Source organism: Artibeus jamaicensis, unplaced genomic scaffold (assembly GCF_021234435.1).
Source record: "Artibeus jamaicensis isolate MK-2021 breed Jamaican fruit bat unplaced genomic scaffold, CSHL_Jam_final contig_402, whole genome shotgun sequence".
In the NCBI taxonomy this organism is placed as follows: Eukaryota; Metazoa; Chordata; class Mammalia; order Chiroptera; family Phyllostomidae; genus Artibeus; species Artibeus jamaicensis.
This window is the reverse complement of record NW_026521818.1, coordinates 11,868,232-11,895,275: the sequence shown is the minus strand read 5'-3', so window position 1 is coordinate 11,895,275 and position 27,044 is coordinate 11,868,232. Positions and strand designations below refer to the sequence as shown.

The 27,044-nt window shown below is 39.1% G+C and overlaps 1 protein-coding gene across 1 annotated transcript in view; it reads left to right on the top strand.

Annotated features, from left to right (window-relative positions):
* The first annotated feature begins 708 nt into the window (after positions 1–708).
* The window catches only part of DTWD2 (DTW domain containing 2), a 78,225-nt gene continuing 51,889 nt past the window's right edge, over positions 709–27,044 (top strand). The window contains 3 exon segments of the mRNA XM_053665280.1: positions 709–852; positions 855–954; positions 11,754–11,764. Coding sequence (XP_053521255.1) covers positions 709–852; positions 855–954; positions 11,754–11,764 — 255 coding nt within the window.

Here is a 27,044-nt window from a genome sequence, read left to right as displayed (position 1 = left end):
CAAAACTGTGGGCTATACTGCTGTTATCCAGGAGCTGTGCAGAGTTGGACAAGATAGTTCTCTTTCTGTGGCTTTTTTCTCTTGATCCATAAAATCCCTGCCCTCCATTTGCCTCTTGATCTTAGAGGCCTCAGAAAATTTAAAACCTCATTAAACAGATATTTGCTGTCTACTATATAACATTATGCTTGATGCCAGGAGAAATATCAAGAAGTCCAAGATACAGGACACAAGTTTCTGCCCTTCTAGAGCAAAACTGGCATGAGACAAGGGTGAATTCAGTTTTCATTAGATACAACCTCCCTTGTGTTGGACTTTAGCTATTAACTATTGTCATCAGTTGCTGCAACTGCTGTGCCCACTCACCCAGCCAGTTCTTAAAGTGCTATGCTAAGGTGGAAAACGGAGAACTGTATTTTATTTTCACTTTTAAATAAGTGAAAGAAATTAAGGCAGGTTCATTGCTACCTGCGGCATTTTCAGAGGGTAACCATTTACATGTCCCAACCACTTTAACCTATTCTCAACTGTTCCCGAGGCCAACCCTCACGTCCTGATCTGGTCGTACGTGAAAGTCCCACTGGCTATTGACCAATAGGCTCGTTCCTTCTATGCTGTGGGGCGGGACTTCGAGCACAGGCTTCAGGGACCCGCCCCTGTGCGTGGCAGGCGTGCACACGCCTTTCTGAGAGAAAAGGTTACACTAGCATGTGGCGCCCTCTGGCAGCAGATCTGCGTTCCTGCCACGTAGCCTTGGAAAGAAGATCGAATTTCCAGGGACCTCAGCCAGTGGCCTCGTCCTCGAGGTCGAAGACGCCTAAAGAGGAGGATCGGAGGGAGGGCAACGCAGCACCGTAGCACCGGCAGTGGCTGCCCCGGGCAGAGAGGTATACGGTGCCAGTGCGGACTGTCAGGAGCTGCCATTGGAGCCCACTGAGGGCAGGTCTGAATGCAGCTGCTGCCTGTGACCCACTGGCGGTGGGGGCGGAGCCTCAGGCCAGGTTGCTTCGAGGCTGCTGCGCCCCGGTCCCGGGAGGCAGCTGCTGTGGCTCTGGCTCGGAGGAGTGCTGGCTTTGGCATCTTTGTGCTCCTGCCAGGAAGTCGCTGGCCTGGCTGGTTGACCTTGCTATCACTTTGAAATAGTTGTCACAGTTCTTTAATAAGAAGCCGTTTATTTAGGTTCGTTATTATTTAACCTTTCCGCAAGACTCTGAGCATGCTTGAATGACAGTCGTCACTTTCCGCCAGACTTAAAAAAAACGAGAGGATTGAGACAAAGTGGCTACTAGAGTGGTTAAGATTGTATTCAGAATTATGAATTCACTCAGAAATATTTATGGAGCACCTGCTGTGTGCCAGGCACTGTGCTAGGTCGTGGGAATGCAGCCATGAATAAAACAGACATGGTCTATGTCCTGCTTGGGGCACTTACAGTCTAATGAAGAGACAATTTATTAAACCACCAACAGCATGATTGAACGCTCGCAGTGTGCCCAGCTGTTGAAGTGTTTTTCAGGATTACGCCATCGTGCTGCTGCATTAAAGGATTGTGAGGATTGCTTTCCTTGTTTGAATTTTTGCTATTCACCTGTACTGTTCTCTTTACTTGTTGGGTGTTCAGGATCATTTTCCTTGGCTCCCGAAGCTCTCCATCTATCACCTATCTCACTGCTGCCCTCACAGTTTTAACTATTAGTGGTTGTACTTCCTCACCTGGAACCGCTCTGCATTTTGTCATCAGATCCTACACTGTCCTGAAATGGCTTTCACTGAAGTCACCAGTAATCTCCATGAGATGAAATCCAGTGGATCCTCTTCTGTTCACTTTTTACTACACCTCCTGGCAGCATTTGGCTGTTGAATGCTCTGTTGTTGAAGCACGCTTCCGCTTCCTTTGTCTTCCGTTTGATTTATCTGACCTCTCTGCCCTAGTTGTCTTTGCTTGTCCTATGCAAACTCTAAGTGTCAGGTTTCTGCAGGCCTTGAATCTAGATTCTCTTTTCTTCTAACTTCACACAGGTGATCTTACCAGTTTTCATGGGTAAGTTATGACCTCTACCCCAATATCTCTAGCCCAATGATTTTCAACTTTTTAAAAATTTCATGACACATATAAACTGATTACTAAAATTCTGCAGCACACCAAAAATATATGTTTTTTGCTGGTCTGATAAAAAAAAGCAGGTATAATTTTGATACATTCGCAGCAGATGGCTATTGTTGTGTTGTCTGTTGTCACTTTTTTTACTTGACATTCTAAGGGATGGCACACTGTTTGAAAATTGCTGCTGTTGGCCATACCTTTCTCCTGAGTACCAGACTATGCAATCCTCTAACCAGTGTTTATTGAGTGCTAATCACTGGTAATACAGTGGAGTGTGTGTTCATATGGAGTATTCAGGCTGTTTATTAGATATAGATGATAAACCAATAAATAAGAAACCAAATATGTAATTACAGTTTTGAGAAAAATGCAGGGAATCAAAAGTGTGGGCTGCTGTGACAGAAAATAGCAGGAGGGTATCAGGGAAGATTCTGAGGAGAGAGTATGTCTGTTGACATTTGAAAGATGAGAAGGATCCAGCCAGGAGAAGAGTATTCCAAGAAGGGGTATAGGGCACACTTGTTGGTTTGTACTCCTTGAATGCTGGGAGTATCCTACTCTGGACATTGTTACTTTTTCCCATGACAGGATCATGAGACCTTAGAAGAATGGATCTTGAGTATAAGGAACTTTCATAGTTTCTAGGTGTATAAGTATTGGGTTGACCAAAAAGTTCATTTGTTTTTTTTCTGTCAGATGGTTTTTAGTTGTCTTTAATTTCATTCAAAACAATTTTGTTAGATTGTATTGTTACAGTATCACATCAGCATGTGTTTAAAAAAACTTATCAAAATTGGTAATTTTTGTCTCACCATTTTAATATTGAAGATGGAAGAAAATTTGCAACATTTTTGACATATGCTTTATTATTTCAAGAATGATAAAAATGCAAAAAGTGATGTATGCAGTATATGGAGAAGGTGCTGTGACTGATCCAATATGTCAAAAGGGGTTTGCAAAGTTTTGTGCTGAAGATTTCTCTCTGGATGATGCTCCAGGGCGGGGCAGACCAGTTTAAGTTGATAGCAATCAAACTGAGACATTCACTTAGAACAATCAGTGTTATACCACGTGGGAGGAGGCCAACATACTCAAAACATCCAAATTAATAAAGTTACTGGTGAAAATGGAATGTATCTTTTATTTTATGGTAAAAAACTAAATGGACTTTTTGGTTAACCCAGTATTGTAGATCCTCAGTGGACTTTTGAGGAGAATGAATAATTCGTTTCTGGGAGGGGCTGTACATATGAGCAAAACGGCTGCTGAATACAATTTATTTAAACAAGTTGTCTAAATGTGTTAGGAGATAACACTTAAAAATGCTCAAAGAAAAGTGTTTCAAATATAAACCCAAGGCTAAATTTTCACGCTAGCTTTATCATGTAGTTTTTAGTCTATTTAAAACTACTAATTACAAGTGCTGTGTATACTTAAAAAAAATAGTCTCCTATGGTTAGCAAAGGTGTATGAGTTTTTTGATCTGCTTCTCCTCTTTCATAAACTTTATTTTTTAGAGAAGTTTTAGATTTACAGCAACAATGAAGTGGAAGGTATGGAGATTTCCTATATACCCATTGGTCCCACTCATCACAGTTTCCTTCATTACCAACATGCTCCACCAGAGCGGTGCTCTTGTTCGAGTTGATGAGCCAAAATGGCATGTCATCATCACTCAAAGCCCAGAGTTTACATCAGGGTTCACTCTTCGTGTTGTATGTATTCTAAGTTTGGACAAATTTCTAATACATATCCACCATTACAGTGTAATATCATACAGAGTATTTTCATGCCCTAAAATCCTCTTTGCTCTGCATTTCATCCCTCCATACCACCTACCTGATCTGCTTTTTAAAAAATAAAAGTAACTTGCTGGAGTTTAGCTTGTTTTCATTTACATTTAGTTAATATTTTAGGGTCATGATTTTAGAATCACCATTTATGCATTTTGCTTTTTCTAGTGAAATTTTCTACCTCATGAAACCTCTTGTCCCTCTTGGTTTGTTATGCATTTTGTTTGTTTTAATTGCTGAAAATGCAATTCTAGAAATATGGAGATTATGTGGTGTTTTCAATGAATTATAAACATTGAGGGTTCTTTATATTTTATTTCATTTGGCTCTTAGTGTTTCATTAGTTTCATGGGTGAACTTCTTTACATGTATGCTCATAGTAGTTTTATTGTTTCTAAAGATATTTTATTGATTACGCTATTAGAGTTGTCCCATTTTTTCTCTCCTTTATGCCCTTCTGCCCTGCACCCCCCTCCCACCAACATTCTTTCATTCTTTCCCACCCCTTAGTTCATTTCCATGGGTCGTACATATAACTTCTTTGGCTTCTCCATTTCCTATACTATTCTTAACATCCTCCTGTCTATTTTGTACTTAGCAATTATGCTTCTTATCCCCTGTACCTTTTCCCCATTCTTCCCCTCCTCCTTCCTGCTGATAACCCTCCATGTGATCTCCATTTCTGTGATTCTGTTCATATTCTAGTTGTTTGCTTAGTTTTTGTTTTTGTTTTTTTTAGCATCAGTTGTTAATTGTTGTGAGTTTGCTGTCATTTTACTGTTCATAATTTTTGTCTTCTTTTCTTAGATAAGTCCCTTTAATATTTCATATAATAAGGGCTTGGCCCTGTATATTTCTCCTTATTTCACTTTGCATAACCTGCACTTCTTCCTTTGTTTTGTCTCTGTACTCAATCATTTCTGTGAGCATCCTCATTATCAGTGTTTTGAACTCTGCATCTAATAGGTTGTCTGTCTCCTTATTGCTTAGTTCTTTTTCTGGAGTTTTGATCTGTTATTTTATTTGGGCCATATTTCTTTGTCTTGGTGCACCTATTACATTATAAGGGGTGGGTCTTTAGGTATTCACTAGGGCGGGTCACCCACTTTGCTGTGTTGTGGTGCTGTATGTGGGGAAGGGGCCAGGGAAGGAACGGTGCCACTTGCTTGGCTCTGGCCCTGCCCTCCGCCACTTCTCCCACTACCCACAGGTGAGTTGCACGTTTCTGTACTGATTTGCAGTGGGGTGGGCTTGTGTATGTTCTAGGATCCCATGGGCCCCTCGAAAGGACTCTCTTATGAGACTGGCAGTTTCTTCCACTATCCCAACCCCCACAGGTTTTTACAATTGGAGGTTTTGAAGCTTTGTTTCCTGGTGCTGGAACCCTGGGTTTCCTGGTCTCTCTCACTCCCTAGTTGTTCCTCCTAGTTTATCGGCACATGAATGTGGGACCACTCAGTCTTCCAGCCGCTGCCTTGCTACCCATCCTCTCTGCCCTGGCTGCCCATCTCCGCCCCTTCTACCAGTCTGGATGAATGTTTCTTCTTTAACTCCTTGATTGTCCGACTTCCATACAGTTCTATTTTTTGGCCGTCCTAGTTGTTTTTTGTTTTAAATTTGTTGTTGTCCTTCTTTTGGTTGTGCAAGGATGCGAAGCATATTTACCTATGTTTCCATCTTGGCTGGAAGCCCCTGCTTATAATAGTTTTAAAATCTAAAACGCATTCTGCCCTGGCTGGTGTGGCTTGTTTGGGTGAATTATCATCTAGTAACTGAAGGGCTGTGGATTCAATTCCCAGTCAGGGCACATACCTAGGTTGTGATTCTGGGTTCAGTCCCAGTCTGGGTGCTTAAGGTCCCCAGTCTGGGCACATCCAGGAGGCAAGCAATTGATGCTTCTTTTTTTGCATGGATGTCCCTCTCTCCCTTTTTTTTCCTCAAAAATGGCCTCAGATGAGGACAAAAAAAAAAATCTAAAAGCATGCTTAGATTTGAGTAATCACTAAGTTACAATTATTTGGCTACTTATTTAAAACAGTATTCATTTCTCTAAACTCATTACTATAATTATTACAGCCTAGAGAAGTTAAAAAATTGCTTTTGTTCAGAAAGTGTAAAGTCATTTCAACTTCTCAGCAAAATCATGCCCCTTAGAAATACAACATATCTATCCATAAATGGAGTAATCTTTAAAAGATCCCAAATTAATTTGTTGTTGTAAGCTGTAGCATTCATAAAAAGCATGTCCCCATTGGAGGGAACAGCCTGTACAGAGGTACAGTGTACAGAGTGTGATGTATTTGGAGAGGTGGGCATGACGTGTACACTGGCTCACAGTGCCTGTGGCGTCATGGATGAGACATGAGACAAATTCACATGGACTACTGAGTCCTGTGGAGGAAAAGGGCTGGCAAGGCTACTCCCTCAAGGGGGGAGAGCCTCGGAATGGCCTGTCTATCCTCTCAAGGGGAGAGCACACTGACCCTAGCCTAGATAGGCTTTTACTGTTTTTTTTTCTTCTGCACAAGAGTTCAGGTACAACTTATTAATCATTGTCAAGCAGTAAACAGTAGATAGTATACAAAGAACTATTAGGGCTTCTTCTAAGTCAGGGTCTATTAGCTAAAGGGCTACAAGACTTTGGGAAAATAAACTCATTTCTTGCTCAGACCTTTATCATTTAACTAAAAGCATTCTTAACAAAGCAGGCTTCACAGGTTTGTTAGGAATTCTTTCTTATGATCACCCCAGATTCCAGCCTAGCCAGGCAAAGGGCTGCACCACCTTCCCCATCACAGGTTTTCAGGCTTAAGTGGATTAGAGCCAGGGAGCTCTTCTCCCAGAGGACCTGGGGACTGGGCTATGTCAGAGTAGCCGGGGGGGTGGTCCATCACTCCCTCTTTGTTGCAGCCCCCCCTGAGTCCTTCTGTGATGGCCTCCCAAGTGATCGTGTCTGGCTTAGGTTGCCCCCCTTCTGAGGGGTCTTACCCGTCATGGACTATCAACCATGCATTGGGGGCAGGAAAGTAATCAGAGCCAGCATTTGCTACCAGAGACAAGCTTTGTCTCCTTGTGGCTCGCATTCTGGAGGTTGCTCACTCAGCCTTATCTGTGGGAGATGGTTGCAATTCCTGAAACCAGTCAGAGCAGTTCCCAGCACTGGCAGAAATGAGGTGAGAGACAAGGCTGCAGAGATTAGTGGTGGTTGCATGGGGGTGGGCCAGATAAACTGTATTAGGTGGTTTGAGCCTAATGCAAGAACCCACCAAACCAGTTACTGAAGTATTTTTATATTGGATGGGGATGACAAGCTTGACTTCTACAGATGGCTTTTAGGTATTATAATTCATACTCCATTCTATTACAAATGCACACTGGAAGGTGATACAGTGGTGAAAGGCTTGACTAGGAAGAGTTAGGACCTCATTTCAGTAAAGATGCTAAACATATTAATTACTCTTTTATATCTTCCATGGATATTGCTCTGTGCCTGAGGACAAGATGTGGAAGCCGCTTGCAAATCACTGGTCATAAAAGTAATGGAATAGTAGCTAAGTACAGAGTATTTTTGTTATCCATCTGAAAGAGGGAGAGCACACACACTGACACAGCTACACCTGGAGGCAAAATTATTTCTCTCTCCAATATTTTCTTTCTTAAAAGTATAAAGTTGTAGGGGTTCTATTAAACTGCACTGATGTAGTTAGCATCCATTTATTAAGCACTGACCATCTGTAACATACCTACTTGGCCTAGGTGTTTTATTTATGACATTTCTTGTAACCACACTTTAGAGATGATATTGTTAAATCACGAGGAGGTGGAGGTAATAAGCGAGCAGCAGAATTGTGTCTCCAGCTCCAGGGCACTTGATTCCCAGCTCATGCAAGCACTTGACCTTGCTCCACACTTCACATTTACTGAAGAAGACGTATGATTTTCTTTGCAGTGTACTTGTAGTCAACGGTTAAGTGGAGCCATTGCGCCTGCAGGAATATCTCTAATTTCCGTACTTTTTAAGCTGAAGTAGGTTTACTTCGAGCTTAGACAAGTTGCCTGAACTTCAGTATTCTCTGCCTCTTCTTTTTAAAGAATTGAGATGTAATTGAAGTATATCATATTTTTAAGTTTATGGTTTATAATGTGTTGATTTGATACACTTATATATTGCAATATGATTACCACTGGAAGTGTTAGCTCTCTGTGCATAATTATCAATGCCTTTTTTATAAAAGATTTAATTTTTCTTATTTTTAGAGAAAGGGGAAGAGAGGGAGAAAGAGAGAAAGATAAATAATGAAACAATGTGTGGTTGCCTCTCATACTCCCCCACTAGGGACCTGGCCCGTAACCCAGGCATATGCCCTGACTGGGAATTGAACCAGCAAAAGTTTGGTTCACAGGCTGGCACTAAATCTACTGAGCCACACCAGCCAGGGCTTAGGCATTTGTTTCTGATTCTGGGTATCATTGTGGCCAGTCTGCCTGTTTGTCAGGTAAAAGTGAAGACTGGTAATTCCCAAGGCAGTTTAGAATAATTAAGATTGTTGAATTGTTAACATTTAGGATTAAAAAAACAAACTGTTTTGGTAAATTTAAAATCAACTAGGTTATTGATGATAATTTTTAGGGTAAAAACTCAGATAATCTGAAAATTTAATTCTTTGCGCACTTCAAAAAATATTTTACTCCCAAGAGAAATTTATTAAGTTAATTTGTTCTTTTCTGTCAATATAGAAAATATGTTTATTCTTTGAAGTAGTTCATTTGTAATATTTGTAGAAAGTGAACTGATTTATAGATTGCTTTGTAAACTTAATAATATGTTTGAAGTTGAGCAAAGATGGTATATGTCAAAAGGGATTTTCTCCCTTAAACTTAATGAAGTCTCCAAAGAGGAGTGACCAATTTTAAAAATCACGTTAGAGCTTTCTAAATGTTTGATTTATTTTCCCCAAGAAAAAGAAGAATTATATCACTACTCTCTGATAGTTTTCTTCAAAGAACATCAAAGCAAATTAATTCTTTGAGGTATGTTTGCCTGAAATTAATATTTATAATTCTGTTAGTGCTTATGTGTGAGAAAACATATTCAGAAATTGTATAGTCTACAATTGGACATTACTTAAAGAATACACAGGTTACAAAGTGCTTTTGCATCTACATTTTTATTCAATATATAAGATAACTTTGTGATTTAAATAGTTATTTCCTTTTATAGACTTTCAAGGTCCAGCGATTAGTAAGAGGCACAGCTGCTGTAGCTTTCTTATTTTTATTAGCACACCACATAATAATGATTTATACTGAAATTAATAGTGTGGCTGCTTTGTTCTCCTTTTGCATATAATAAATGTTTTGAGTGAAGTGTTTGCCTGTAATCCATGGATTCTTTTATTTTTCTTTGTCCTTGGCCGCTTTAATTATTTTGGGGATGAGCAGTTTTAATTATTGTCTCTTTTTAAGATGGAACTTTTATCTCCTGAGTCCTTTATCTGCTTATGGTCAGTTTCTCATCTGCATTAGTGATTTCTCATTTTTCAGTTAGAAAGGCAAACTTGTCAGAGGGGAGGAGAATTGGGGAACTGGGGGAAAAGGTGAAGGGATTAAGAAGTGCAAAATGGTAGCTACAGAATAGTCACAGAACACTGATCACAGCATAGGGAATCCAGTCATAATATTGTAATAACTATGTGTGATGCCAGGTGGGTGCTTGAAACACTGGGGAGAGCACTTCCTAAAGTACACAATTTTCTAATCACTATGCTGTACGTCCGAAATTAACAGGAGAAAATCGAATGTAAACCGTAATTAAAAAAGAAAATAATATAAAAAAGATCACTGTTGAGAATTTTCTCCTTCTGTTGAGTTTTTGTTTGCTTATTTTTGATTTTCTCTAGTGAAAGGTTGTGGGCAAAGAGGGAGCAGTGGAGTGACGTAAGCGTGGAAGGGAGCGTCCGGTGAGTAGTGAAGGGACAATGGGGAAAAGGTATGGAAATGAGTCCCCTTGTAAAGAGGGACTGGCCTGATGGAAATGTGTCTGATATGTTTGTGTGGACACGTTACTTGGCAGGCTAATCTTTAAAAAAAATTATGTTAATGTATACATAACATAATATCATTTTAACCATTTATAAGCATACAATTCAGTGGTATTAAATACACTCATAATATTATGTGACCATCACTATTTTCTATGCCCAAAACTTTAAAAACATTCCCAACATAAGCTCTCTACCCATTAAATAATAATTTCCCATCTCCCCTCACCCCTGTACCTGATAACTTCAATTCTGTTTTCCACTTCTATAAATTTGCCTATTCTAGGTATTTTACATAATTAATCATATAATATTTGTCCTTCTGTGCCTGTAATTTCACTTTGAATGTTTTCAAGGTCCATCCATGTATGGAAATTTCGTTCCTTTTAATGGTTGAATTGTATGTGTGTACCACTTTCGTTTGTCCATTATCTGTTCTCTTGTTTGTTCATTGTCCATTCATATATACCTCAGAGTGCACTTCCTGGGTTACATGCTAGTTCTATATTTAAATTTTTCTGGAATTGCCAAACTCTTCCATAGAAGCTTCAACCATTTTACATTCTCAAGAGCAATGCCCAAGGGTGTTAATTTCTCCACAAAGTTGATGGCACGTAGCTAACAAACAGGGCATATATGTGATTGTTAATGTATTGTACTTGAAATTGCATGTTTAAAGCAAACCCTCAAACAGAAGAAATCACTAAAAGAAATGCAGTGATTACTGTTGCTGTAGCAAATCAAGACTTTTTAAAAATTGAGGCGTAATTGACATATAACCTTATTTTAGTTTTAGGTGTACAATATAATGATTCAATATTTGTATGCATTACAAAAAGATCACTGTAAGGCTAGTGAACATTTTTCACATTACATAGTTAAATTTTTCTTTGTGATGAGAAATTTTAAGATCTACTCTCTGATCAACTTTCAGATATGAAATACAGTGTTACTAACTACAGTTACTATGCTGTACATTACATCACCTTTACCCATTGTCTCTCTATCCATTTCTCCTATCCTTCACTCTGCAACAAATTATAAACGCTTTGAGAGGATAACCTGATGTAATATATAGAAATTACACAATGGTGGTGATGACTCCATGATTATTATTATTATTATTATTATTATTACTACTACTACTTTGTGGCAGACCCTGTCCAGCAGAGTCCGCTTGTGGTTTACAATGAGAATCAATGCACAGGCGACAACGACCCTGTGTGGAAAAAGGGAACAGGCACAACTACTCCTTTTTATTTTTGGTTTAAAAAAAAATAAAATGAGGGGGGGAGATGTTTGGCTTTTTCTTTTTGTTTTGGTTTTTGGGGTTTGTGGGCGGTTTGAAGGTCTGGCTCCTGCCCACCACTTAGCATCTGTAGGTTTTCCATACAGAGCTGAGTCACATTTGCCAGGCCAAGACAAAGTGGTCCCCTACACTACTTGAAATGGAAGTGTTGGTATTTGGATAGTAATTGATTTAATTCTTAATTTAAAAGTAATTTTAGACTTAATGAAAGGTTATACATGAAGTTCCTACATACCCTTCTCCCAATAACCCAGTATGGTTGTTGTACATAACAATAGTGCTGTCACAAACTGTAAAGGGTCTGAGGTTTTATCTTATCTGCAGGTGGACATGTTAGCCTGCCAGTTTAATGGGTGCTGGCAAAAGACATGAGATTCTTGGGTCAAAGACAAAGATTTTCTTTACTCATGGCACAGCACCTAGTGTGAGCTTCCTGTTTGACACTTTCCCTTGCTCTCTCCTCCTATCCTAAGTCCTGTAGGGGTTTCACAGAGGGGCCTAGGTAGATAGATGCTCTGCACCCAGTGGTTTTGCATCTTGGCTAAAGACCCCTGAATTTAGAGCTCCTGAATCTCTTGTAATGGTTGCAAGCAAACCTGCCCTTTGCTCCATTTGGAAGACATCTCAGTCTTCAAAGGCAGTTCACTATATAAACATCTTTGAAAACATAGTTGAGAACAAAAGCGTAGCTATTTCTGTATGTCATATGACAATGTTCGTAAGACGTACAGAAATACAAATGACTTATGGAGAATTATCTCCCAATGAGTTGTTATCTAAACTAAGAAATGAACATTGATGCAACACTATTGACTGCTTCAGAATCCATCAGTTTTACTAATGTCCTTTTGCTCGGGTCTAGGATCTAACCTGTGTTGCATTAATTGTCGAATCATCTTTGTCTCCTCCAGTTTGTGATGGCTCCTCAGGCCTTGAGGATGGCTTTTCATGGTCTTGATACTTTTGAAGAATACTGGCCAGTTATTTTCAGAGAGTGTCTCTCAGTTTGAATTTGACTCATAGTTTCTCCATCATTAGAATGAGGCTATTCCTTTTTGGCAGTGTGACATGTCTTTGTTAGCACAGAGTATGTGATGTCACTGTGGCTTGATGGGATTAACCCCAGTCACTTTGTGAAGGTGGCGTCTGCTGAGTTCTTTACTGGAAAGTTATCCTTTTCCCCTTTGAAATTAATAAGTATGTTGGAAAGGGGTTATTTTGAGACTATCCAGATATCCTGTTTTCTTCAAATTTCTGCCTGCTAATTTTTGCATCCATCAGTAGATCTTGCCTATAACAGTTATTGCTGTGGTGTTCTAATGATAATGTTCTACTTACATCATTATTTTTATATTTATTGATTGGAATTTTCCATATGGAAACACTGTTTCTTCCTATTTATTCAATTTATTTATGTCTGTATGGAATTATGGATATTTATTTTATCCTCTGGGTTATAATTCAGTGGTACTGTTATTTATTTATTTTTTCTGAGATTATTCTCTGGGGCCCTTGGGAGACCTTTCAGTTCCACTCCAGGACTCTTTTTGACAGGCTTATCTTTTCTTGAGAACTTGCTTTCTGGTGCACTAAGATGGTCCAGGCCACCCTGTGTTTTCCCCTCTCCCAGACTAAGATCTGGGCTGGAGGTTTGTCCATTATCACTGGGTATTGTGGGTAGAGCTAGAATATCCGTGTATATATCCTGACCCCTGTGTGCTTCTACATCTCTACTTTGGAATCTCTGTGTCTGTGTACATACGTAGTCCAATATATATACACACATATCATGAGTTCATCGAATACCACAGCAGTCATCCTGGCCTCTGTTCCTTCTTTATTTGTAACTTCTTCCTTTGACAGTGAGAAACCTTACTCTCAGTATCTATGGCATTATCAACAGCATATAGCATATTCTATTATCTATTTTATAGCATATATGGCATATCTTTGTCATATTATTTGCTTAATCCTAGTATGAAAAGACCCCCCAAAACCCAGTTTATTTATAAAAAATTGTGTATTTATTCTTACATGTTTAAAATTCAGTCACCTTCAAAGTGCTCTCCATTTGATTCAGTATGCCTATCGAGATGTTTTTTCCCACTACTCAAAACAGTCTTTGTACTTGTTGATTTTTATGCCTTTTAATGCTTCTGCTATTTTTGATTCACCTCTTCCACATTGACAAAATGTTTCCTTTTGAAGACTTTTTTCATCCAGGGAAACAAAACAATAAGTCACTCAGAATGAGATCAGGTGAATAGGGAGGTGGGTGGGGCATGACATTTTTGGTCAGAAATTGCTGAACACTCAGTGCAGTGTGGGCAGGTGTGCTCATAAATCACCCATCAGGAAATGGGCAAATGCATTGAAAGAGACTCTTCAAAAAAAAAATCCACTGAAGCCAAATGCAGCCTCTCACAACAACACCAGCTGGTACACTGACATAGATGGGTTCCTAGAACACTCACCTAGCAGTAGACGCCTACTACAAGGGGCCCACCCTCCAAAAGATAATTCTGTGTTTTGCGTGTTGCCTGTCCTTGTATACATATAACCTTTTCAGAATTATAACTCATACCACTGTTACTGATTGAATTTTAAATTTGTAATTCTAGAGATCTACTAGGGAAAACAGCCTACCAGGAGATAGATTCTAATGGTGGTTACTTTGATTAATTTAATGAACTTTGGTGTAGCTTTCGATTGTTTTCTTTCATAATTATTTTTGACTTTGTTTATATATGTACTAAAGAGATGAGACTGGTATTGTAGCACATCATCAACTAACTTATGTGTGTGTGATCATAAGGAAATGGTGAAAAGATTAAAAAACCACAGATTATTGAGGTGGCATCTATTTAATTCTTCTTCTTGAAAACATTATTTTTTTCTTAAAATACAAATGGTATATGATCAATAGAAACAGTTACCCATTATAGAAATATATAATGGAGTGTATATGGAAATTCCTCACAACCCTTTATGAGAAACCACAACCCATACACATAGATGAGGTAACTGTTTGATGCTTTTTAAACTTGATCATTTCATAGCCTTCTTTTGAGGTTGACTCTTGTAAATCTGGCAAAGTGGTAGAGAAACAGCCCGATCTAATTATATGTCTAGGAAACTAAGGAAGATACTAGGAATCTGTATCGTAGTATAAAGATAGCTTTTTGGCCACAGTATCAAGGAAAGCCAGTTACTGCCTCCAAACTAGAGCCTTTCATCCATAGGTACTGGGGGTATCAAAATGAATGAACTTGGCTATTGCCTTCAGGGGACTTTAAGGAGAGGACTTTGTATAAGCCAATTGTGTGGTAATTATAACATGAATCATGTTTTAGGAGGACAAAGGTGGGAGGGACCCACTACCTGGATCTTCACAGTGGAGGTGGTATTTATTTGTCCTCACCTGAGAACGTTTTTCATTGTTTTTAGGAAGGGGGTGGGGGGTCAGGATGGGTGAAAATGGAAAAGGAGTAGCAGGGTGGTAGGGGTGGGGATCAGACCCCCAACCTAGGTTTGTGCCCTGACTGAAAATTGAACTTGCAACCTTTTAGTTTACAGGATGATGCTCTAAGCAACTGAGCCACACTGGCCAGGGTGTGTAGGTGGTATTTAAACTCTTCTTTAGTATCTGGCTTTTTTCAGTGCTATTACTCTGTATTAATTGAAGTTGTTTTCTAACCTTCACTTTGCCATCTTTCTAATTCCGTTTCAGAAAGTTAATTCAACTTTTAACATCCGGGTCTGCTTATTTCATTCTTTTTCTGGAGACCTTCCATGCTTACATTTTAGATAAAGAATGGAGTTCAGAGTCTAGAGTGACATCCACAGCCCTGCAGGTCAGACTTCTGCTTGCCTGCTCATCTCTTTCTCCACCATATCCTTCAAAAACCCCTTCTTCAGGTACTCAGAACTACTTCCCAAAACAGTTGTTTTTTATGTTTTGCTGTATGCCTTTGTCCTGTTATTCTCTCTGTATCAAATGCTTCTTCCTCATCTCTGATGTCTGAAATCCTCTGTTTCCAGGTCCAGCTCAAATACCTTGATCATCCTTTCCGCTGTCTTCCAAGTTTGAAATGTTTCTTTTGCTAATTTCCGTCTATTTTTTCTGCAGTACTGTTGGTTCCTGCAGCTTGGCCTTTGTGTATTTATTCTTGAATCTTTAACCACATATCCTTAATTACCTGTAGTCATTATATACTGGAGAATTTTATGAGTGTTTTGGCTTCTATCTTTTACTTCTTGATCATCTCTTTCAGATGCTTCAGGTTTATTTGTTTATCTCCAAATGTTTTAATTCTGGTACAGGGCCTTCTGGGACTGAAGACATCTACATAAAATTATATATTAAAACTTTTCATTGAACATTAAATGTTTATATGGAATTGACAAAAAGTATTGATTAAGGGCATGCATTTTTGAATTAGACAGAACTGGGTTCTAGCCCAAGCTGTGTTTACTTTTGAGAAATGTACTTAACCTGTCTAACCTTGGTTTCTTTATCTATAAATTAGGGCAATAATGCTACTTTCTTCAGCAGGTTTTTATGGGAATTAAATGAAGGTAAAGTATTTAGCATGGTGTATGTAACATGTTAGGATAGTAGTTTTTCTTTTTTTTTAAAATTTTTTTATTCATTATGCTGTTACAGTTGTTCTATTCCCCCCCTTCATTCCCCTCCACCCTACCCGCCATCCCCACCATTACCCCCCCTTTAGTTTATGACTATGTGTTTCAAGTCCTTTAGATTCTATATTTCCTGTGCTATTCTTGCCCCCGCATCTATTTTCTATCTACTGTCCATGCTACTTATTTTCTGTACCTTCTCCCTCCTTCTCCTCCTCCCGCTCCCCTGTTGCTAACCCTCCTTGAGATCTTCATTTCTATGGTTCCACTCCTGATCTAGCTGTCCTTTTAGTTTGCTTTTGTTTTAGGTGTGGTTGTTAATAACTGTGAGTTCGCTGTCTTTTCACTGTTCATGTTTCTTTAACTTCTTTTTCTTAGATAAGTCCCTTTAACATTTCATAGAATAAGGGCTTGGTGATGATGAACTCCTTGAATTTGATCTTATCTGAGGAGCACTGTATCTGTCCATCCATTCTAAATGAAAGTTTTGCTGGATAGAGCAATCTTGGTTGTAGGTCTTTGGATTTCATGAGTTGGACTACCTGTTTCCAGCCCCTTCTTGCCTGTAAGGTCTTTTTTGAGAAATCTGCCGACAGTCTGATGGGGACTCCTTTGTAGGTGACTGTCCCCTTATCTCTTGCTGCTTCTAGGATTCTCTCCTTCATTTTAATCTTGGCTGATGTAATTACGATGTGCCTTGGTGTTTTCCTTCTTGGGTCCAACTTCTTTGGTACTCTCTGAGCTTCCTGGATTTCCTGGAAGTCTATTTCCCTTTGCCAGCTTGGGGAAATTCTCCTTTATTATTTGTTCAAATAAGTTTTCCACTGGTGGCTGTTCCTTTCCCCCTTCTGGTACCCCTATAATTCGGATGTTGGAGTGTTTAAAGATGTCCTGGAGGTTCCTGAGACTCTCCTCATTTCTTTGAATTCTTGCTTCTTGACTCTTTTCTGTTTCGTCATTATTTTCTTTCTTCTGGTCCACTCCATTGATTTGAGTCCCAGTTTCCTTTTCATTGCTATTGCTGTCCTGTGCAATTCCATTCATTTCAATTAGTTTCGCCTTCATATATTTGTCTAATTTGTGGCTATAATCAACCAGTTCTGTGAGGATCCTGATCACCAGTGTTTTAAACTGTGCGTCTGAGAGTTTTGCTATTTCTTCATTGCTTAGATTTATAGGCTCTGGGGCTTTGAGATCTTGTTGAGCCATTTTTTGTCTGTTCGCGCTCTTTAAGTGTGAGAAGCGGCGCCTTGGACTCCCAGGTCGCTGGGTTGTGACGCTATATGTGGGGGCGTGGTCAGAACGGGAAATGGCGACACCCTGTGCTATTTTGCGCTGCTGGGTGAGGAGCAGAGCCTTAGGTGGTTCACCAGGGCCGGGCCACTCAGAATTGCTGGGTTATGACGCTGTATGTGGAGGTGGGGTCAGAGCAGGGAAATGGCAGCGCCCTCCCCGCCGCCTGCTGTGGAGACCCGCTGGGTTCCGGTCCAATCGCCTACTCCCTCGCTTGTCTATCCGCGCACCAATGCGGGACCACAGTCAACCCACAGCCCTGCTTCCTTGCTGTTTCCCCCGCGGTCGCTCACTTCATCGCTCGCTTGGTTGCTCACTAGGTCCAACCCTGCGCCTAGATTCCGCGCCTGAGTCCATCTGACCGAGTTTTCCTGTGCTACCCTACTCCACCAGCTGCTGGTTTCGCCCTTTACCGGTTAGGCCGAAGAATTTGTTGTTAACAGACTTCTGAAAAGTTCAATTTTCTGTGTTCTGGCTATGTTTTCTGTTGCTAATATTTAGTTGTCTCTAAACTTGGTTGTGTGAGAAGGCACCGCGTCTCCACCTATGCCTCCATCTTGGCTGAAGTCCCCAGGGTAGTAGTTTTTCTAGACTCTGAGATTAAGGGTATTTTATGGCTCTATTTATTCTATAGTAAATAATTTTGCATTTGTTAATGCTGCAGGTCACCATAAATAAATTGCCTCATTCTGGGGCTTTTGAAAGCTACAAATAAATGTTACATTGATGAAAAACACTTCTTTTTTTCCCTTTTTTAAAATTGTTTTTCAATTATAGTTGCCCCTGCTTCCCTCCTGTTGCTCTCCCCGGCCCTATCCACCACCCCCATTCCATCCTCCCCCCATTGTCTTTGTCCATGAGTCCTTTACACATGTTCCTTGATGACCCTTCCCCTTCTCCCAGTTATCCCCGTTTCCCCTCCCCTCAAGTCACTGTCACTTTGTTCTTTATTTCCATGTTTCTCGTTATATTTTGCTCACTTGTTTCTTTTGTTGATTAGGTTCCATGTATAGGTGAGATCATATGATATTTGTCTTTCACCATCTGGCTTATTTCACTTAGCATAATGCTCTCCAGTTCCATCTATGATGTCATGAAAGATAGGGGTTCCTTCTTCCTTTCAGCTGCATAGTATTCCATTGTGTAAATGTACCACAGCTTTTTGATCCTTTCATTTACTGATAGGCACTTAAGCTGTTTCCAGCACTTGGCTATTGTAAATTGTGCTGCTACGAACATTGAGATGCATAGGTTCTTTTGAATTGGTGGAAAAACATGTCTTTGAAGGCCATCAAAATTAGTGGCTTACTCATTGCATTACTGTATTCAAATAACTCTAACTTAAAACTTATTATATTTTCTTTCTCACATCAAAGAAAATCCTCAATCTCCTTTTGCTATTTTGAAGAAATGAATATTTATATAAAATTAGGAGGAATACTTTCTTAATAAATCAGCTATACAAAGTCTGTATTTTAAAATACAGAGTTTAGGAAAGGGAAAGGAGAGGAAAGAATAGACTCATGAAAATATTGCCTAGGCCCTGGCTGGTGTGGCTCAGTGGGTTGGAGTATTGTCCTGTAACAGAAAGGTTGTAGGTTCAATTCCCAAACAGGGCACATGCCTGGGTTGTGGGTTCAATCTCTGGCTCGGGGTTGTATGATCCCCAGACTGGACATGTACGAGAGGCAACCAACTGATGCTTCTCTTTCATGTTGATATTTCTCTCCCTTCCTCTCACTCTAAAAAAGCAATGAAAAAATGTTCTTAGGTAAGGATTTAATATATATATATATATTTCCTACTAACATGGTTCCTTCATTATATGCTATTCTTTGTAAAATATTTTTACTGAGGAGATAGCTGGTCCTTGGGACCACTGTAACCTTTGACTTCTTGATTGTCAGGATGGACATTTATGCTGTTCCCTTTAGTTGGCCAGTGGATAAGAAGCATAGAATTCTGCTACACGTGGACCTGGAAGGTCATGTTGGTAAATCACGTGGAAAGTCTTTATTGATTGTCATTATTTATTTAATAGCCAGTATCCAATAAGTACACAATTTGGGTTACAGAAAAATAAGCAAGAAATTGTTTTCTCTAGAATTTTTAGTGAACAAGTATGAGAGAAAACATACCTAAATAACTAGTATTTAAGATAAAGTATGAAAATAAAAAACCAGGAGTTTATAGAGGAAAGAGTGATTAACTTAGTTTACTATTAAGAAAGATGTTTGCCATTTTTATATTTGTATTTATATACAAGAGGAGAAAGTAAATAATAGCCTAACAACACAGGTGATTACTTTGTGATCAGCTCCCCAGTTGTTGGTCTGTCACTTTTATGTTGACTAGAGGGGCTTTATTTAGCTGCTGTTTATAGTCATCTCTCTGTGCAGAAGGCTTTTGTTTTCAAGCGTCAGGTTCCGCTGAAGGCTTCTTTAATTGTAATAACACTTACTAAAATTTTTCTTAATTATAGATTCTGTAGAAGGGACAAGCGTATCCCTAGGCCAGTGAACTCTAAATTATTTTTATTACATCCCATAGTTGATTTTAAAAAAAGGTATAATTCTAACAGGTATACTACATGTTTATCTATGATTATATACAGTTTCTATATATTAATGTATGATGTGCTTCATAAGACATGCACAAAAATAAATATAAAAAAAGGAAGAGCTAGTATGAAATAACCTATTTGAAATGCCTTGCCCTGGCCAGTGTGGCTCAGTTGGTTGGAGCATTGTCCTGTAACCAAAAGGTGGCAGGTTCAATTCCCAGTCAGGGTTGTGGGTTTGATCCCCAGTCTGTGAGTGTATTAGAGGCAACCAATCAATGTTTTTTTCTCACATCAATGTTTCCGTCTCTCCCTTAGTCTCTCTGAAGCAATGAAAAAAAATGTCCTAAATGGGAGGGAGGTGGGGAGCACAGGGCAGGGGGGGCTGGGATGGGAGAAATAGACAAAAAACTGTACTTGAAAAATAACTAAATAAAAAAAAGAAAAATAACTAAATAAAATTTAAAAAAATGTCCTCAGGTGAGGGTTAAAAAAAAAAAGTCTTGCTAATTGTGATGGACAATCATTATCCATTATTTTGAGGCATTAATATATCCTTTTGGTGAGGTTCATAGTTAATGATAGTGAAATGTGAATCTACAGTGCAATTAATCTTTATAATTTCTACTTTTTAAAGTTATTGTCATATCCGGTTAGATTTTTAATTCCAAGGGAGATTTTGAAGTGAGATTAAGAAGGAAGCAGCTCTGCCATGTACTTGTTCATTGTGATTGTGTAATTTGACTTTCCTCAACAGAGTCTTTGTGGGTGCCTCCAGTTTCTTTGGGAGTGCCATTGTTAACACTCCATGTTACGGAACTTCTCCTTTCCTATCAGGACCCCACACATCCTTACTCATTATCATCTAACACACCAGCCCAAGGAGGGAATGTTAATACTTTCTGTAGCGCCTCGTTGTGTCATTATACTTAACCCTCTTTGGAGAGCACTGCTTTAGGCATGTCGTCTGGGGCACAGGTCTCTGCAGGTCTCACTGAAGATATTTATTCCCTTCACAGAGTTAGTTCCTTTCCTGTAACATGGTTTTATGTTCTAAGCTTATCCTTCCTCTACTCCTGAGGCAGTTATAAAATAAAATAATGTAATGAGAAAAACAATTTGGGGGGTATGAGAATACTATTTCTAGATATACTTGAAGCAATTAGATATAGTATAAGTCACCTATTTTTCTTCTCTTTATGAAGTTAAAGTTTACTATAATATATTAATTAAGAAAAGCTGTTTCTTTTTTATTTGGTTATATTGACCAAAGTTTCAGAAATGTACAAAACTATTTTATTATAGAAATTAAGGTCCTTTAACATGACAGTAGAGGGCACTGTGGTATTTAGTTTTTCAAAGCTTGTTTTAAAAATTACCAACTTGGCATTTTTCTCTGTAATGGAGTGTCTATTCAACTTATTGAAGGCATGAAACCCTTTGTTCTTTGCGTTTTTACTCTGTTGGGACTAGAAAAATTTTGTTGAGTATTCGGAAATGAGGTGCACTATTTTTCTGTGTCCTACATTTCCTTTTCAAGTGGGTAAAAGAAATCCTTTAAAAATAGTAGTCCTTACAAATGTGTTCACTAATCTTTATAGTTTGTCTATGTGAGATTTTCTTTCTTTGTTAAAAGAAGTTTAAAATGTGCTTGTTGATTTTACTTGTCGATTTTAGAGAGAGAAGAAGGGAGGAGGGGGAGAGAGAGAGACAGAGACAGAGGCATGTGAGAAACACCCACCGGTTGCCTCTCATACGTGCCCCAACTGGGGGGAGAACCTGAAACCCAGCTATGTGTCCTCACCAGGAATTGAACCCCCAGCCTTTCCGTATATGAGATGACGCTCCAACAACTGAGCTATGCCAGCAAAGGTGTGAGATTTTATTGATTCAAACTAGTACTATGAGAAAAATAGTTTTCAGTTTTATAGGAAATTTGATTAAAGTTTTGGAAAATATTGTTGTAGGTTCCAGCATTTCCAGTCACATGCCAGCCGTAATTCCAGATGCCTGCAGGCTGTTGGAGACAGCGCACCAGGTGACAGGTTACCTTGTGCTGCAGCATGGGCTGCGAAAGCCGGCGTCTCAGCCTGACAGGAGTCCTGCATATTTATCCCTATAATCCTTAATGAGAAAAGGGGGAAAAAAGCTCATTTTATAAAATTTCCTCAGGGAAATAAATTGCTTGAAGATTTTATTTATATTTTAAGAATATAATTTACATTAACTGGGTTGTATATATTTTAAAGATGATAAGCCACAGTGATGGAAAACAGTATTTATAATACATTTCCAATTTACTATATAGGTGGAAGAGGGGAAAACCTCAGCTCTACTTTTCTCATCCTATTATCCATTAGCCAAAAAAATGATAGTCGTAAATGATTACAGTTTTATAACAGTTGCCTACAATTCGTGAGCAGCTTTCCCCCAGAACTTTCTTGGAGCTTTATTACTAGTTTATAAAAGAGGGAATTGGAAGCCCCAGGACGTGTTCGGGATCACATAGCAAGACAATGGCACGGCCAGTGACGCATCTTAGTAAGTTATTCCCCAAGCCCGTGCCCAAGTTTTCTTTCTTAGATGTATACAAATTCTAGAAGTGGTTTGACTTTTTTAAAAAATGAGTGTTCATTATTTATAAACAGTGTTTCAATATGTAGTTTTCTGTTGTTCCCCCCCCCCCCCCCCCCCCCCCCCAAACTATCAGAGTTCAAAGGAAGGAAGGAGCTTTCCGGCGCACACGGAGAACAAAGAAGCTCCCTGAGGGCAGGGGTCTTTGTTTTCTTGTCCCAGGTGCCTAGTATCTGGCCCAGTTAGATGTACTGTGAGTATTAGAATAAAAATTTGCTGAACTTACGTATTATTGAATTCATTATCAATTTGAAGTATTTAAATATTTAGGAATTAAACCTGGGTGTAGGAAGAATGTTTGTTGGAAAAGGATTTTAGAATGAGGAGAGCAGTTACTGTACACTTACCCACTAGTTTCTTAAGAGATGGTTTCACATTTGTTCACATTTGGACCACTCATCACCAGCGCAGTGTGTGCAGGCCTCTGTGGAAGAGGAAAGTGTGAGGAGACTTGCTGTTTGAAGTTCAAGCTAATAAGCACAAGTTCATATTGAAACATAACTCGCTAAATATAAAGTTGATCAATTGTAATGCACAATGTTTTAAAGAGCTATAGTTTTATTAGTTTGAGGTAAATATAATTAGACTTAGGTTAATAAAGGAGACATGCTTTAAAATAAGTAGGCAATGATGTTTTATGAGCATGTCACAGTACGAGCCAAAACAATTAGTTTTAGCTTAAATCACAGTTACAGTGTTTACACATAAAGTGCTTGGCTGTTCTTTTATTAGTCAATATTTTGTACAGTAGATATTTTTGCCTCTTACATTATTGATTACTGGAATGATCACAAATTATAACAAAGGAAGATCTGAGACTCTAAATTTCATTTATACCAGAAACTGCTTAAGTATTACAGAGGAAGTGAAGGATAGATCAACATTTGAAATGCAAGAAAATGAAGGGATAGAATGAGAAATTATGTAGGAGGAGAAGGCATTCCAGTGTTCCTTTATATATTCAGCAGTATTCATTGATAGCTTACTCTGCTAGAAGCTGGGATATAAAAGTGAGAAAAGCAGGCCAAGTTCTTGCCTTCATGTAGCTTACTGTGTAGGGAGGAAACCCACCTTGAGATAACATAGTGTCAAATTGTGGTAAAAATGCCTGTCTTACTAATTAGGTTGAACATTCTTTTTCCGTTGCACTTTACATTTTGTAAAATAACAGCTTTACGAAGATATGATTCACATACCATGACATTTATCCTTTTAAATTGTGCAGTTCAGATTTTTTTTTTTGGTTTGTTTTATTAGTCGAGTTTTAGCAGAGTTCTCTCTGAGTGCCTAGATCTTTCTTTGAAAGCTGCCTTCTTCTTTTGGCCTCCTGCCCATCAGGCTCCACTAATTACCAGCTGACTGCTCCGCATTTTGGTGTGGTGCCCCAGGGCATAAGCTGCTCAGTGGTCTGGTGTTAAATTATGGTGAGGGTAGTTTTGTGGCAACTCTGTGAGGTTTGTTCTGACTGCAGGTGCGCTCCTCTTAGCTTTATCTCCTTGTTTTTTTTCTCATGAACTAGCTGACTTGTGATTTAGCTTGTTGCTCTCAGTGAAGAGGGGCACTGTTTTTAAGGCACCCTTAAGGTTGAACTTCCTCACACTCTGTTTCAAATACAGTCAGTTACTTTTGAAAGAGCTTCAGAGCCCTTACAGTCTGCTTGTCGTCCAGTGCAAACGCTCTGAGCCCCGTTCTGTTCCGGGCACAGGACTGGGCAGCAGCCTCTGGCTTGCTACTTCTGGGTTCCTATGAGCAAACCGGGGTGAGGATAGTGTGGCCCCAGCAATCTCAGTCTACCACCCTGTGGTAAAGCTTCTGTTTTATAGGTGGAGCCTGGGCGGAGGAAGGGAGCCTCTGCTCTCTTAGCCACAGTCACCAGGACTTGAGCCTCTTTAACTTGGAGTTGGAGGGGATGGAGTTGGATGCTGATGACGTACCTTTCTCTGTGAAAGGTACACAGTAAGCCTTGATTAAGAGCTGAGAGGGAGCTCTGTTCTGTGGGCCACACTACGTGGAATGGGGCTTCTGTCAACTGGAGCTGGGGCAAGGCAGGAAACAGGTTACGGCTCAGATGCCATAAACTGTCCCAATACCAAATTTTAGTAGATGTTCTCGAATAATATTTATTTTTTCAAATACAACCTTAGGACAATTTCCAGACTTTAAATGGTTGTGTTTTTAAAAATAGTTTTTGCCAATTTTGCTTGTATCACTGGAAGTGAAACTCTTCAAACTACTTAATTCTAAATATTCCTAAAGTTCAAAGATGTTTTCTCAGTAAGGAAATTACCATCCCGGGTAATCGACTATATTTTTTTCTTATCTTTTCTGAACAGAGGTTTTGATCAGACATGAAACCCAGAGCTGCCAATATCGGAGTAGTTTTTGCACTACCCTAACTCATACTAAACACTTTAGAATCACCGTATATATCATGAGCTAAAGATGTCATTTTCATGGTTTATTTACTTAGTGTCCTGCCACCCACAGAAATCTGCAGCTTCCCATCAGCATGTTTACTTGATTGGGTTTTGCAGTTCTTTGGGTCTATTGGTGTTTCTGATAGGACACTGGATATTTTTGTATTCTTTTATATTCTTAGAATCATGCAACTTACAGATATTTAAATCAATATGAAATTAAATTTTGAACTTTTAAATGGTTCCATCTGATCTCAAATTACATTTGATAAAAGAATTTTACTGATATCTATGCATTTCAGTCATATACAGAGTTTCACATAAAAAGTCAGAAACTTAAAATTTTAGAGGTTGAACGTTCTTCATTTTTTTTTTCTTGTATGGAATGAAGAATTCTTTCCAATGGTCACCCTTGATGTGGGTACCCTTGATATGCTTGTCAATATACCTAGCTCAGTTGATCACTCTGTCCTCTTTTCTGTGCTTACTTGTGTTTACTCTTTTTGTCACCACTGAATGACTCCCTTCCTAAAATCTGCTCACATTTCTGAGAGGGAATCCAGCGTAGGACAGTGATCACACCACATCATTTCATATGTCACTGGAAAGTATATTGGTTTTCCTTGAGTTAATCATCCATTTTAGTTTTGATGGTGGAGAAGGGAGTGGGGTCATGTTGTAAAACACATTTATACCTTTGTGTCAGATGATCGTGTAGATCAGGGCTGTCAAACTCATTTTCACGGGGGGCCATATCAGCCTCACGGTTGCCTTCAAATGGCCGAATGTAATTTTTGGACTGTATAAATGTAACTACTCCTTAACTGTTAAGAGAGAGCCTGGCACTGCTGCTGGGTAGAAACAAGGTGCCAGGCAGATAAAACAAGGAGGAGGGCCGGTTTAGCCCAAGGGTCTTGTGTTTGCCACCTGTGGTGTAGATAATTTGTTCAGCAGGAGTATAGGTTTGACAGTGTCTTGCAGAATGAGGTAGCTATATTGAACTAATTTACAAACACTCATTAATATAAGCATTTTTTTTTTACCTCAGGCTATAACACTGCATAAGCAATGTTACAGAAGGAGGAGATCATGGTCAGTTTTGTAGTAGTTAGTAGTTAGTATGCTGTTGGGAATTTCCTTTTTTCTCTTTTTCATTTTCTTTAATTTATTTATTTTTATTGATTATGCCATTACAGTTGTTCTATTCGCCACCTTCATTCCTCTCCCCCCTACACCCCCGTCCCCACCATTACCCCCCCTTTAGTTTATGACCATGTGTCACAAGTTCTTTAGATTCTGTATTTCCCATACTATTTTTGCCGCCCCCCATCTATTTTCTATCTACTGTCTATGCTACTTATTTTCTGTATCTTCTCCCCCCTTCTCCTCCTCCCACTCCCCTGTTGCTAACCCTCCTTGAGATCTTCATTTCTATGTTTCTACTCCTGATCTAGCTGTCTTTTCAGTTTGCTTTTGTTTTAGGTGTGGTTGTTAATAACTGTGAGTTCGCTGTCCTTTCACTGTTCATGTTTTTTTAACTTCTTTTTCTTAGATAAGTCCCTTTAACATTTCGTATAATAAGGTCTTGGTGATGATGAACTCTTTGAATTTGATCTTATCTGAGAAGCACTGTATCTGTCCATCCATTCTAAATGAAAGTTTTGCTGGATAGAGCAATCTTGGTTGTAGGTCTTTGGATTTCATGAGTTGGAATACCTCTTTCCAGCCCCTTCTTGCCTGTAAGGTCTCTTTTGAGAAATCTGCTGACAGTCTGATGGGGACTCCTTTGTAGGTGACTGTCCCCTTAGCTCTTGCTGCTTCTAGGATTCTCTCTTTCATTTTAATCTTGGCTAATGTAATGATGATGTGCCTTGGTGTGTTTCTTCTTGGGTCTAACTTCTTTGGGACTTTCTGAGCTTCCTGGATTTCCTGGAAGTCTATTGCCTTTGCCAGATTGGGGAAGTTCTCCTTTATTATTTATTCAAATAAGTTTTCCACTCATGGCTGTTCATCTTCCCCTTCTGGTACCCCTATAATTCAGATGTTGGAGCGTTTAAAGATGTCCTGGAGGTTCCTAAGACTCTCCTAATTTCTTTGAATTCTTGCTTCTTGACTCTTTTCTGTTTGGCCATTATTTGCTTTCTTCTGGTCCACTCCATTGATTTGAGTCCCAATTTCCTTTTCATTGCTATTGGTTTCCTGTGCAATTACATTCATTTCAATTAGTTTCGCCTTCATATGTTTCTCTAATT